Raw genomic sequence first — 14,548 nt, 5'->3', positions numbered from 1 at the left:
TAGATGATAATGCCTATTAATTTAAAGTTTTAATTTTGTCATTAATGTCATAATTTTATTGATCATAAAATAAACAAATTAAAAAAAAATTTTTGTTCAACAATTTATAACTATAACAATTAGGTATGTACACACTACTTATCTACATGAGTTATTCACTGAGTAAGGGTAAGAGTAGGTAATTGGCCAGCAAAATCTTTACGGTCGAGTTCAGCACGGTTGTCTTCAATGATGAATGTTTTGCCGCTGTAGTCATCTAGTTGCACCAATAGATACCGACACTGGTAGTTGCCATAATCATTCTGAAATCAAATGTTAATCTGTGGTTATTCAACTAGCTTATAAACATAAATGATACATGATTACTTAATGTATCTATTAAAAATTGCCCTTTCATGAAAGTGTCAGAAGTTCCACTCAAAACACCCATGCACGTTACAATTGTCTGATAATTTACAAACTATAGTAAATCTAACATCCTATATATCCTAAATCCGTACATGGCGGGAAGAAGTTGATAACTTGCGGGAAAAAATGGAAGAAATTTGAACCTTATGTAATTTAATTTAAAGTTCTAATTTCCTTAATAAAATATCTCGAGTTATCGAACCGAAATATCCAATCCTAATATAAACATGGTTGCTTAGAAGGTCCAAGGAAGAAGTATACATTATGAAACATTTTTGCAAAAATTGATAAAGATCACTGACCTGTTTCATGTCCAGTTCAACAACTGCCTTGTTCCTGATTCCTTTGATATAAAACCTCATCCTCATGTGTTTGACTCCATCCTTTTCATACACTGCATGACTGACATGTGTGCGACGTCGTCTTGAGGTCTCTTCTCCGTAACCCTTAATTGGAGCACCCAATGCATCTTCTACTCTAGGATCCTAAAATGGTAAGATATATCGTCAGATAAAACCTCGAGCAGCCCATCACAAGCATCATAAATATGAAATGTGAAATTTGGATCAAGTGTTAGAAAATTGAATTGAATTTGTTTTGATTAGATTATTAGATTAATATTTAGATCCAGCTATAAAAGAGTAGGTACGTACTTGTTTGCACTTTTCTAAAGCAGTCGAATAAATGCTGTTTGCGCTGTTACTAGAAAATAACTCCCTGAAGACATAATAAAAAATTATACCGGTGACCCCAACACCGAGCAATATAACGCCAGTATATGACACCGTTTTAGTCGTCTCCTTTATCTTTTCTCCTAAAGGTCGGACATCAGTGGATACTTCGGCCCTTTCTTGGCTTTTTGCTAAACTACTTTCTCGTTTTTCTGTAGAATAGCATCGACTGCTAGTAATATTATTTTTATGTAGAACTATAGGTACAAATTGCAGTGGTCTTCCATTCCGTAAACTTGGGAGAAACTTCGAAATAATTGTCATTTTATTTACAGTGTTTATGATATGCTTAAGGACTGCACTGACCAAATTATTTTTTTTGTTTTTAATATATTTTTATCTAATCTACAATTTTAAGGTTATTGCTATTTTTATATTGACACTATTGACAATGACAGTGACAAACGTCGAATAATCGAATAAGAACCTATAAGAAGACCAACTAAACGCAAATCTTTGAAGTATCAGGAATCGTTATAAAAGATAAAAATAAAATATGACCACTTTACTATCACCTTTATAAAACAAACCGTTTCTATTTATTTAATTAACGAAAATGTCGGTAATAACTTTAAGAAACCACAAACGATTTTATTACGAAACAACTAAACGCAACCCACATGAAGACGAAACCGTTCAGAAATAGTAAACTTGCAAAAATTTGGAAAACCACCAGTGCAACAACTGACTTTTTGAGGTCAATGTAAACAAAATTAAGAAACAAAACTATTTTTCCCCTAGAACTTGATTTTTATATTATAAATGCTATTATTCATTAACGGATTTAATTCGTATTTTTTTTCTGTTGTGTGTAATATTGTAAGGAACCGGAACGTATGTTGTATTGTCAAATTGATACGATGACAGCGATGACAACATAGCTAGTCCAATAATCAATTTTCATTCCAGCAGCTTATGTTTTACAATATAATTAAGATATTTATACGAATCTAGGCAGTGTTTACAATAAAAAGGAAATGTATCCATCTGATTTTTAACAATGGTGTCCTTGAATTATAGAAATGATTTTTTTAAATACTAGTTCAGTAAAATGCAAAAGTGCACAATTTGTTAATTAATTTATAAATATAGAAACTAAAGATGGATTGGATTATTTCTGATGAGTTGGGGTTGACCGTCGGGCACCTAGTAGGATGGGGAGCAGCTGGAGCCATGATTATCGGTGGCGTAGCACCATACATTCCACAGTATCGTCAAATCAAAAGGACACAGGATGCTGAAGGGTTTTCCCTTTATGTTTGCTTAACTCTTCTAATAGCTAACACACTTCGTATATTATTCTGGTAAGTGCAATACAGAAATTAGTTTAATTTACTATATTTTACTTTCTGTATAATATTAACATCCTTTTTTTTATTTTAGGTTTGGCAAACGTTATGAGTTGCCGCTCCTGATCCAAAGTATTGTCATGAACATTACTATGTTTGTAATGATCCACCTCTGTGTCAATGTTCGCAAAAAGAACCAAATCATAAGAGCAAGGGAGCGAATATTTACAGGTGAATCTTTATTTGGTATGAAAATACTTATTTAGTTACTTACTGATACCTAAATATAGATTATGGATACTGGATAACTAGTAGTTCGCCCCGAACTGAGAACTCGCGGTTCGTCAAAAAGATCAATTGAAAGCAGTGCTACTTAGTCCAAGATGGGCATTTCGTAATTGAATCCTGATTCCACGATTACTTGAAATTACTTTTTAATCTGATTACCGATTCCCAGATTAGATACTTTGAAATGTAACAATACCGAATTACTAAGTACAATTCCATTTGAGGAATCAGGAATCAATTTCTCGAATATTACAATTACTAGTAATTGGAATCAATGTCGATTCCTCATTACAGGAATGCATTACTTGTTTCCTTTCAGATTACATTTCGTACTACTACTATCAAAAGTACATTTCGATAGTAGATATAGATGTTGTTGACTTACTAGGATGCATCTATATCTTATTTGAAACAGGTGCGCAGATTTCGAATATGATGACCATGACCTATAAAACGACATCCATGACGACTTTTATGACATAGTGCATGGCCGCCATCTTGGATTCCAAAATAGTCATCATTTTCGAAATTTGCGCCGGGCCTAAACCTATAAAACGACATCCATGACGACTTTTATGACATAGTGCATGGCCGCCATCTTGGATTCCAAAATAGTCATCATTTTCGAAAACTGCGCCCCCTATAATCTATAAAACGACATCCATCACGACTTTTATGACATAGTGCATGGCCGCCATCTTGGATTCCAAAATAGTCATCATTTTCGAAATCTGAGCCCCCTATAACATATAAAACGACATCCATGACGACTGTTATGACATACTGCATGGCAGCCATCTTGGAATTCAAAATGGTCATCATTTTCGAAATCGGGGCCCCCTAAAACCTATAAAACGACATCCATGACGACTTTTATGTCATAGTGCAAGTCCGCCATTTTGGAATCCAAAATGGTCATCATTTTCGAAATCTGCGCCCCTATAATCTATAAAACGACATCCATGACGTATTTATGAAATATTGCCTGGCCGCCATCTTGGAATCCAAAATGGTCATCATTTTCGAAATCTGCGCCCCCTAAAACCTATAAAACGACATCCATGACGACTTTTATGACATAGTGCATGGCCGATATTTTGGAATCCAAAATGGTCATAATTTTCGAAATCTGCGCCCCCCAAAATCTATAAAACGACATCCATGACGACTTTTATGACGCAGTGCATGGCCGCCATCTTGGATTCCAAAATAGTCATCATTTTCGAAATCTGCGCCCCCTATAATCTATAAAACGACATCCATGACGACTTTTATAAAATACTGCATGGTCGCCATCTTGGAATCCAAAATGGTCATCATTTTCGAAATCTGCGCCCCCTAAAACCTATAAAACGACATCCATGACGACTTTTATGACATACTGCATGGCCGTCATTTTGGATTGCAAAATGGTCATCATTTTCGAAATCGGGGCCCCCTAAAACCTATAAAACGACATCCATGACGACTTTTATTTCATAGTGCAAGTCCGCCATTTTGGAATCCAAAATGGTCATCATTTTCGAAATCTGCGCCCCCTATAATCTATAAAACGACATCCATGACGACTTTTATGAAATACTGCATGGCCGCCATCTTGGAATCCAAAATGGTCATGATTTTCGAAATCTGCGCCCCCTAAAACCTATAAAACGACATCCATGATGACTTTTATGACATAGTGCATGGCCGCCATCTTGGATTCCAAAATAGTCATGATTTTCGAAATCTGCGCCCCCTATAATCTATAAAACGACATCCATGACGACTTTTATAAAATACTGGATGGCCGCCATCTTGGAATCCAAAATGGTCATCATTTTCGAAATCTGCGCCCTCTAAAACCTATAAAACGACATCCATGACGACTTTTATGACGTACTGCATGGCCGTCATTTTGGATTCCAAAATGGTCATCATTTTCGAAATCGGGGCCCCCTAAAACCTATAAAACGACATCCATGACGCCTTTTATGTCATAGTGAAAGTCCGCCATTTTGGAATCCAAAATGGTCATCATTTTCGAAATCTGCGCCCCCTATAATCTATAAAACGACATCCATGACGACTTTTATGAAATACTGCATGGCCGCCATCTTGGAATCCAAAATGGTCATCATTTTCGAAATCTGCGCCCCCTAAAACCTATAAAACGACATCCATGACGACTTTTATGACATACTGCATGGCCGTCATTTTGGATTCCAAAATGGTCATGATTTTCGAAATCGGGGCCCCCTAAAACCTATAAAACGACATCCATGACGACTTTTATGGCATACTGCATGGCCGCCATTTTGGATTCCAAAATGGTCATCATTTTCGAAACCTGCGCCCCCTAAAACCTATAAAACGACATCCATGACGACTTTTATGACATAATGCATGGCCGCCATTTTGGATTTCAAAATGGTCATCTTTTTCGAAATCTGCGCCCCCTAAAACCTATAAAACGACATCCATGACGACTTTTATGACATAGTGCATGGCCACCATCTTGGATTCCAAAATAGTCATCATTTTCGAAATCTGAGCCCCCTATAACCTATAAAACGACATCCATGACGACTTTTATGACATACTGCATGGCCGCCATCTTGGAATCTAAAATGGTCATCATTTTCGAAATCTGCGCCCCCTAAAACCTATAAAACGACATCCATGACGACTTTTATGACATAGTGCATGGCCGCCATCTTGGAATCTAAAATGGTCATCATTTTCGAAATCTGTGCCCCCTAAAACATATAAAACGACATCCATGACGACTTTTATGACATAGTGCATGGCCGCCATTTTGGAATCCAAAATAGTCATCATTTTCGAAATCTGCGCCCCTCAAAACCTATAAAACGACATCCATGACGACTTTAATGACATACTGCATGGTCGCCATTTTGGAATCCAAAATGATCATCATTTTCGGAATCTGCGCCCCCTAATACCTATAAAACGACATCCATGACGACTTTTATGACATACTGGATGGCCGCCATCTTGGAATCCAAAATGGTCATCATTTTCGAAATCTGCGCCTCCTAAAACCTATAAAACGATATCCATGACGACTTTTATGACATACTGCATGGAGTGCATGGCCGCCATTTTGGAATCCAAAATGATCATCATTTTCGAAATCTGCGCCCCCTAAAACCTATAAAATGATATCCATTATGATTTAATGACAGTGCATGGCCGCCATCTTGGATTCCAAAATTGTCATAATTTAAAAAAAAATCTTTAAAAAAACAATATTATAAATGTGTAAACCGAGCACTTTCATTTGATACCAAACTCGACCATACTTTCTTGCAATTAACATGACCAGAATAGCAAGACCCCTCACAAATGACTTTTTAGCATTTTAAGCTCTTCTAGCTCAATAACCTCTTGTTCAAGCCAGCTCAAAATTTAATGACTAAAATATAATGCCCTCGACTATACGTTCACCCAATTTCATTTAAATTAGAATAAATTTACTTAAGTTATTGAGTATCAAACTATCCTCTGAAAGTTCAGCTTAAAAACATTGAAATGCCGGGACGTGCCCCTAGCCAGCCGTGTGTTCAAAGTCGAATGTAAGAACTTCGCTTCGCTTCGCTCGCTCGTTCGATTAGCTTACTATAATTTTTTAAGTACCTACATAATGCCTTTTTTTTTCTTTTATTGTTTTTTTTCCAGCTTGTTATTCTCATTTATGTATGTTGCAAATATTTTAAGTTTACTTTAAGTTGCACTTTATAATCATATATTGGTTGACTAATTTTCTTTATTGTTTTTAGCATATTATATTATTTTTAACAATATTTATGTTTTGTTTGGTGGTTGGTGTATTGATGGTGACATTAGGTGCAATATTCATGTTATATATCCTATTGTGTTGTGTGAACGGCTCAGACCAGCCAGATGAAACGGCACGCTGGCTGGAGCAACACAGCGGGGCACCCAGTGGGGAAAAGCCTCATCGGTTTTATGGTGAGTGCTGCTACAGTTTTTACGTGGTATAGAATGCAAAAACACTGTGTTTTGTCTTATCAATAAGTTTCATTTTTGTTTCAGAATCTGCTTACAAATTTACTTTGCATTCATCCCGGTTGTGTGGTTTTCCATGCATTTTGAAGAAGTTACTTGGCATAATGATTGTGTTTGTTTCCATGACATTTTAACCATTAACACATTCAGTGCCAGCGACTCGCTAGGCGAGTTCACTGTTCGTAGGCGCTTTTCGCTACATACGGTTTTTCCCGTGTTATTGGCTACGCTCGTAGCGCGTAGCTCGCGCTGCCACTGAATGTGTTAAGCTTTTATTTAATATACCCTAGCATGTGGTGGTTTTTCATTCAAAGCTTTATAAACACATAGATATGAGAAGTAACAATTCCATTATTTTTGGTAAAGTACATTTCTAGTTCAATGAACTGTTTTATCAAGGGTTACAACCTAATAACTATAGGATACATGATAGTTATACTTGTATAATCTCCACCAGAGCAACAATGGGTCAAATCTATCTGTATGTCACATTATTATCTTATCTATTGATGTCATTTGCCTCTGGCATGAGAATGTTGTTTAAGCTTTACATTGTTACTTCCTTGTTCAATAGACATTTATGTTACGATGTGTAATACATCATGTTCACTTTTGCAACAAATGCTTTTATTTTTTTGTAAAATACAACTTAGCAATGTATTTATATGTATTGTCACATATATTATAGCTTGAGTGAAGTGCATTACAGGAAAATGTTTTATTTTTACTTATTTGTGTTATTTTTATCCCATCATTCAAATATATTATCATTTATACTAATAGGCATGCTACTGCCTAATGGTGTTAAGATAAGGGGACAATAGTAATCAGTAATCACTGTCGAATGGCGGTTGGTATTACTAAAACCATAAACATAACATACTTCCATTGTATGTCCCTGATTTCAAGACATGGATCAGTTAAAATATAATTTATTTTCAATTTGGAAAAAACATTTTTTTTTTTGAATGCTACTTTTTTTCGGCAATGCTTCACAATTATTAATTGTCCACACATAACCCGCTGCCTCCCGGAAATATCACCTGAAGCAGCTCGGTCTGTGTACTAGATGCAGACGTGCCTCGCACGAAGCTAATGCACGCAAGGTCCTCAAAAGCCTTGCTCCGGTGAGGCATTCCTAATAGTAGACCCAAACCAAGCGGACGACCGGGGTCGTAAAACTTCTCATTCACGCTCGCGTATTCGAAGGTAGGGTGAGAGAGATAGAGACAGACCCCAGTCCGTTTGGTTTGGTAGAAAGACCCAGGTACTTCGCACGACAACATCCTCGCGTGTATATGCGCTCTTTCTGTGCGGACTTGGTCAGTTTTACACGACTATACCACACAATTCTAACATTTTTAGGGTTTTCTTTTCCTGCTAATTTCCTAAAACATTAATTGCAGATATGGAAAGGAAATATTTCTGGGCATGGACAGATTTCCAAAGCTACGTGGACTGCATGCTCGTGTTTTCCGTGATCGGGGCCGCCGCCACGTACCTGCTGATCGAGTTCGGGCCCTTCGTCGAGCTTATTGGGTTCATGGCCGTGTTCACGGAGGCCATGCTCGGGGCGCCGCAGATTGCCAAGAACCATCAGAACAAGAGCACTGAGGGGATGAGGTATGTTTGATACATAAATTTAAAAAATGAACAGGAGTCATTAGCTTTGGTGTAAAGGCTTTAACGCTGCGGTGTTTCGCGTACTCTTGGCCTGCCTCGTGCAAGCGTGATGCCTCGTGCAAGCGTGATGCCTCGTGCGAGCGTGATGCCTCGCTCACACCGCGCTGCGCCATCTGAATTTGACAAAGCCTTAATATAAACCAGCTTCCCAGCCAGCCATGTCAAGATCCAGCGCTAAAAATATAGGAATGAATGCTCGTAAGTCGCAGGTAAATAAAGCTACCATAAATCAATCGGACATAAATCACTTTCAAATTTATACGGATCGGGCGTCCGTCCCTATACTACTTCAACATAGTCTCCATGTGAAAGTTCAGAAAGATCTTCATAGTCACTTCGCAGAGTATGGCTATGTGAGGAAAAATCAGCCTGTATGTTGATTTCTTGGTCACAGCCTAGCCACAAAATATTACAATACGTTGTAGGTTACCTATATGTTGTGTTGATATTCTCAACTCCTTTTGTTTATGTTTCAGCTTGAGCATGGTGATAATGTGGACCTGCGGCGACGTATTCAAGACTGCCTATTTTGTAATGAGGGAGGCGCCCACGCAGTTCTGGGTGTGCGGCTCGCTGCAAGTTGCCTTAGACGTCGTCATACTCTTCCAAGTAAGTACCACTGGATAGATATAGATAGATATAACATCTCCGTTGAGCGCAAAAATATTACGGAAATACGTGAGTAAGTATGAGGCCACGAAATTACACATTTTTCACGTTGTATGCGATCATCGCCTGTAGTTTCCTAGGTACAACACCATTAAATGGTAAAATCTGATAAGTACCAAAGCAGTTTTCTTGATAATTGTTGTAAACTTCCGACACTGAGGCACTTTGAAATACATATTAGGTATCTTATTTCGATAGCCTCTCGCCGGAACGCCAACCGCCATAGCAGTTACTTGTTAGCTCAAAAACACAAGCTCGGAAATGACAATACTATACTACTAATTTAAGCGCAGTTTATTTAATACCGTGGTAGCGGCTGACAAGCCTTCTATAGTTCCATTCCATTTTATAATCATATCCCAGAATTTTAGGTGCGGTGATATTATGCACTAGCCAAAAGATAGGTAAAAAGTGTAAAAACAGAAATTATATAACATTAGACGCTTACTAGCTATTTTTAATTCATAGTTTGGTAACTTTTTTTACAATAAACAAAGTAGTAAGTAAATACACGAAATCATTCCCACACCCAAAACTCCCAGCCCTCCCCGGTATGTTTATACGGTTTATAGTCTTAGTACCTACGACTTCGCTAAGATGTGCCATCTATAACTATAATCAGAAATGCAACGTCTTTTGTGTGAGTTAATAACCAGTCTTTATTAATAACTAGTCCCGCGTATTACGTATTTATAACAGCAACATTGTGGGTTCAAGAGTCGTATAACATACCTAATTAAGTACATCGATAACAGATTAATTTACCATGTTGTGTGTACGATGCAAATTTAATGATGTCACTGTATGAACGTTTGCATGTTATGCTATTTTAAACCTTACTTAAATAGATATAGATCCAGTATTATATCTGAGCTTTTAATGCGTTGAGACCATTTGGTTTTAATTAGTAGTATTTTCAAACGCATTAGTGACGTGTTAGTTGTTATTCTATTTTATTTAAGCTATAATTTGAGATTATATAGTTATCTTTTTATTTTAGCTATTAAGCTTTTGTGTCAAATTAATCAGATTTTTTTTCGTATGTAGGTATATAACCTCAGCAACAATGATTGTGTTATGTTGGAGATTCGCCCAGCGTTTACAAATATGTAAGATCAAGTGGGACGAACTTTGAACGATTTTCATCAGACATACCTAAACTGAAACAATCAATTTGGTCTGATGATTGATGAATAATTCGCTCGACATTTTGTTCGCGTCGAGAGAATTACTAGAGCGATTTTTTCGCAGATGACGTAATTAAAATCGAATACGGAATGGTTGGCAGTATAAATATTAGAGAACACTGAATTCCGGAGTAGTTGCTGAGGATGCGTCCTCACCACCGGCGTAAACGCTAAAACGTGAGAGATATATCAGTGATATTATAATTCGAAATAGTATTTTGTCTTCCAGGTGTGGCTGTACCGGCGCGACACGGCGGCGGCGCGGCGGGCGCGGCGCGGCGACTAGCAGTGGACCGAGAGCGACTTATAGCACCACCACTGCCGCGCCCGCTACCGCCTCCTAGCGAGACTGTTAATACTGTTATGATGATAACTACGCAGAGTACATTCTAATAATTGTGTTTTTTTGTGACGTGACGCATCGGGGGGATGTAGTGAATTTCGAAGAAAATAAACAGCTGAAAATGAGATATGCGGCGTTGGAGCGAATGTTTTAGTAAGTAAATACAAGGTCTCTTATACCGATTCTAAAGTCAGTTAACATATTATTGAGAAGATGATTTTCACTTCACAAACCCTATTAACTACTAATTTCAGTCACGTGTTCGCACTTAACGAAATAAGGTGACTCCAGGCTGTGCATTGTATACTTATATTCAACAATTCCAAGAAACGTCATGGAAAATAACACACGCCGACGATTTTGCGGCCGATCACACTGGATCGTATGATCGTGCAACACCGATTGTGCATTACAGCGTTGTGTATAGTATAAATAAATACTATGTCTTACTCCGCGTGCGAGCGGCGAGCCGAATTACTAGGTGAATTGGGATTATTTATTTATTTAGAAATTTAATTCAGGCAACAAGGCCTATATTACAAATACCTTACAGACTAACATACATATCATCATCTTCCTCGCGTTGTCCCGGCATTTTGCCACGGCTCATGGGAGCCTAGGGTCCGCTTGGCAACTAATCCCAGTAATTGGCGTGGGCACTAGTTTTTACGAAAGCGACTGCCATCTGACCTTCCAACCCAGAGGGTAAACTAGGCCCGTATTGGGATTAGTCCGGTTTCCTCACGATGTTTTCCTTCACCGAAAAGCGACTGGTAAATATCAAATGATATTTCGTACATAAGTTCCTAAAAACTCATTGGTACGAGCCGGGGTTCGAACCCGCGACCTCCGGATTGCAAGTCGCACGCTCTTACCGCTAGGCCACCAGCGCTTCACAGACTAACATACATATGTATTTTAAAAACTTAAAACTAAATACTAAACTTATGGAGAGTACTCTCTGTTCTCTCTTCGTTTATACACTAGCGTTTGCAATAGGTAGGTAGGTACTTACGCCTCGCCACTCGAACGAGCGTGTAAACGTAGAATTAGAATGTCAAATAATGACAAAATGTGCCAATATTTTATTTTTTATCACAATTGACTTCACAATTTTCGAAATAGGCGATTTTGATCGCACGTTGAAGGTGCTATAGGCTCGTGCCTCATTAGTAAGTGATCAACGAGTTTATGATGGAAACAGAATGAAGTTAATACTAAAAGGTCAAAGTAGAAGGCGCTTTTGGTTAAATGTTTAATTGACTGATCAGATGATATTTGAGAACGTGCGCAAATACCAGAATTCGAATGAAAAACCGTAAATTTGCATCACTTCGCGTCTTTAATGCCTCCGTTCTAAATTCATCTCATTTGCACGTACTTGAACAGAGCAAAGCGAGGGTGTGTCATTGTCCACGACATATTTTCATAGAAATTTGACATTTAACTAACCACACTTTGTCGTAGTAAATGCCATGCATAGTTAGCTTGGTTCGACTCTAAACCATTTACCGACCAGTCATCCAGTCAATGTAAACGTTTTCCCCTCAGCGCCCTCTGTAATGACCAATGGGCAGTTTTAATTATAGACGTCAGTGGTAAACAGAGATCGGACAAATTTGCGACATTGCTCGCAATAATGTGGACATGACTCCAAAATTGATTAAATAATTAATCATTTAATTAATTTGTTACCTGAGGTTTAATTTTGATTCCTAATCAATAAATAACACAAAGAGTTCTTATAATGTAAATTTATTTAAAAAAATAATCAGTATGTTTTCCAAATTTTCTGTAGGTACTTATTTTTTATATCAAAAATATATTTATTGACTAGGGAACAAAATTAAATCTCAGGTAAAAAATTAATTAAATGATTAATTATTTAATCAAATTTGGAGTCATGTCCACATTATTGCGAGCAATGACGCCAATCTGTCCGATCTCTGGTGGTAAAGAGTTACAAAACGTGAAGAAGAGGGGTAGAATACAGTGGTAGGAGACCAAATTAGAAAATTGTTTGTTGCTTCCGTTATTTTAAGGGTGCAATCTACTAGTCGTACGTTCCTTTAGGCTGCTTTTCCACCAAGCTAAGCTACTTTTACATACAAGTGACTTGTAGGTTCGAAACTTAGCTAGATCGATTTGTATAAAAACGCAGCGGCTCTGGTGGAAAACGAACCTTATTTTCAAGGACGAAATTGTATGCTTGCTATTAGCTAATATACATAATTACGTAACTAAATAATTAAATATGTTTATTTGTACAGAATGGTAGTGATGTGTTAATTAGATAGATACTAGTTTGAATTTATTAAATAAAAAGGCAATTTATTGCAGCGTTTTGCGTGGTTTTCCATCTGCACACCGCAGTATAAATGTAATATACTTTGTATGGGTATAAAATCGTAGAAAGCTGTGTTATAATTTTACTAAAGCATTTATTTAAGCCTGTGAAATTAGTCACATGGTTATGCTGTCTGATATACATAATTATATTTTATGTACCAGAGCGTACTATGGTTAGGTACATAAGTATTATTTGTGATATGTACTATACGCGCATAGGTAAGCAATCACCTGTACGTACAAATGAACTCATGTTCAAAAGCATTTTAATTCGAGTAATATTTGGAACACGTTTTATTACACTGGAGCCCGATTTATAAAGCATATCTGAAGCCTATTTAAAAAAGTTACGAGCAAATAGGGTTGGCCGGTCGTAGTATTTTACAGATGGCGCTAGCTTAAGTTTTAGTCGTCAATCCTGTGAATAGTGTCAGATTCTTGTTTTATTTTTTGGGTTTTTATATCCTGGGTGCCAGCACTTTAAGCCAAATCCCATAGAACAAAACTATAGATAGGCAAAACCAATTTTGGCGCTGTCTACAGTGTGTAAGTCAAATACGGGCAATAAATTAAACCAGATATAGAATTTACCCGTCTTATCATTAATTAAGATGTTTTTTTAAGTTACACTTAATTATGACCCCGTGATTAATTTTTTCCACATGTACCGAGCAGCAATGTACTGTAAACATTAAGAAACAAGATGATAATGACATTACGAGATACGAGCTTTTCATAGTAACTGCTAACAAGTTACTTTAAAAAGCTCGTATCCCGTAACGTGTGTGGTGTATTACATTGCGGGCCGAATTATTTTGTATGGTTATAATTTTCAATGCATTTCTAAGTAAAATTTATCTCAATATACTTTTTAGGTCCTATGCTAACCAATTCGCCCGTATTGGATTTACACACTGTATAAAGAAACATTCACAGAGTGTCATCCCCGTTTCGACCAATAAAAATTTTTTGACCACTTTAAATAGTTCAGACTTCTCGTTTTTCGACTGTCAGTTTAGATTTTTTAAACATAATATAGCTACATACAGTCAGCAGCAGAAGTTGCTAAGCGGGCGAGGTATTCAAAATGATCTTGACGCGACTTTATTGTCAAGAGAATAAGAGCGTGCCAAGGTAATTTTGAACACCTCGCCCGCTTAGCAACTTCTGGTGCTGACTGTACGTATATATATTAAACGGACCCACAGGTATCAGTAGGTATATAGGTGCCTAACAACAACTTGCACATTGTGTATGTAGTTCATTACTTTCTTTAATTTGAAGTCATTAAGCATAAGATTTTCCGTGTCACATATTCATTTAGATGTTTTAATAATACACTTCGTCTTGATGAAGCAAAGTCTACCCTTGGTAAAAAAGAGGCTCGACCCGCTCCCTTACGAAATAATTTTATGTAAATAAATACAATTCCACGATTGATAATAGGAATTGACTGGACACCTATTCTATTTGTGGCATAATTAGTTAGCTGTGTGTGTTATAGTAGAAAAGTACAAGTAGGTATGTATTTCCTTTGTGAAAGCTTCCAAATAATGTAAGTCCAATTTT

At 37.1% G+C, this 14,548-nt stretch overlaps 2 protein-coding genes and 1 long non-coding RNA gene across 9 annotated transcripts in view; 1 reads left to right on the top strand and 2 right to left on the bottom strand.

Moving 5' to 3' along the window:
• The window catches only part of LOC134648016 (uncharacterized), a 441,830-nt gene that overhangs the window by 395,233 nt on the left and 32,049 nt on the right, over window positions 1-14,548 (bottom strand). The window lies entirely within an intron of this gene.
• LOC134648450 (mitochondrial import inner membrane translocase subunit Tim21) lies at window positions 79-1,503 on the bottom strand. The gene is made up of 3 exons (XM_063502970.1): window positions 1,062-1,503; window positions 711-893; window positions 79-302 (listed from the first exon to the last, which is right to left on the bottom strand). Exons 1-3 carry the CDS (start codon window positions 1,401-1,403, stop codon window positions 156-158), a joined length of 672 nt encoding a protein of 223 aa, XP_063359040.1. The 5' UTR covers window positions 1,404-1,503; the 3' UTR covers window positions 79-155.
• Window positions 2,025-10,642, top strand: LOC134647901 (solute carrier family 66 member 2). Of its 7 annotated transcripts, none has more exons than XM_063502266.1 (6): window positions 2,025-2,443; window positions 2,523-2,659; window positions 6,566-6,691; window positions 8,155-8,371; window positions 8,908-9,040; window positions 10,517-10,642. In XM_063502266.1, the coding sequence occupies exons 1-6, from the start codon at window positions 2,241-2,243 to the stop codon at window positions 10,571-10,573; spliced, it is 873 nt and encodes a 290-aa protein (XP_063358336.1). In that variant the 5' UTR covers window positions 2,025-2,240; the 3' UTR covers window positions 10,574-10,642. The 7 variants fall into 7 exon arrangements, with proteins under 7 accessions (XP_063358336.1, XP_063358338.1, XP_063358339.1 ...); XM_063502268.1 differs by having other exon boundaries at window positions 6,614-6,691; window positions 10,517-10,629; XM_063502269.1 differs by lacking the exon at window positions 6,566-6,691 and having other exon boundaries at window positions 10,517-10,629.

The sequence above is a fragment of the Cydia amplana genome, chromosome 5 (assembly GCF_948474715.1).
Source record: "Cydia amplana chromosome 5, ilCydAmpl1.1, whole genome shotgun sequence".
Classification (NCBI taxonomy): Eukaryota; Metazoa; Arthropoda; class Insecta; order Lepidoptera; family Tortricidae; genus Cydia; species Cydia amplana.
The sequence above is the reverse complement of the archived record's forward strand: the minus strand, read 5'-3'. Positions and strand labels throughout refer to the sequence as shown.

Excerpts from the sequence above, each read along its gene's own strand:
- LOC134648450 (XM_063502970.1), bottom strand. The coding sequence starts at position 1,403 with ATGACAATTATTTCGAAGTTTCTCCCAAGTTTACGGAATGGAAGACCA. Across the intron at positions 894-1,061 it reads CTTTAGAAAAGTGCAAACAA|GATCCTAGAGTAGAAGATGC; the intron begins GTACGTACCTAC and ends TTACCATTTTAG. Across the intron at positions 303-710 it reads TTGAACTGGACATGAAACAG|AATGATTATGGCAACTACCA; the intron begins GTCAGTGATCTT and ends ATTTGATTTCAG.
- LOC134647901 (XM_063502266.1), top strand. The coding sequence starts at position 2,241 with ATGGATTGGATTATTTCTGATGAGTTGGGGTTGACCGTCGGGCACCTA. Across the intron at positions 2,444-2,522 it reads ACACTTCGTATATTATTCTG|GTTTGGCAAACGTTATGAGT; the intron begins GTAAGTGCAATA and ends TTTTTATTTTAG. Across the intron at positions 2,660-6,565 it reads AAGGGAGCGAATATTTACAG|GTGCAATATTCATGTTATAT; the intron begins GTGAATCTTTAT and ends TGGTGACATTAG.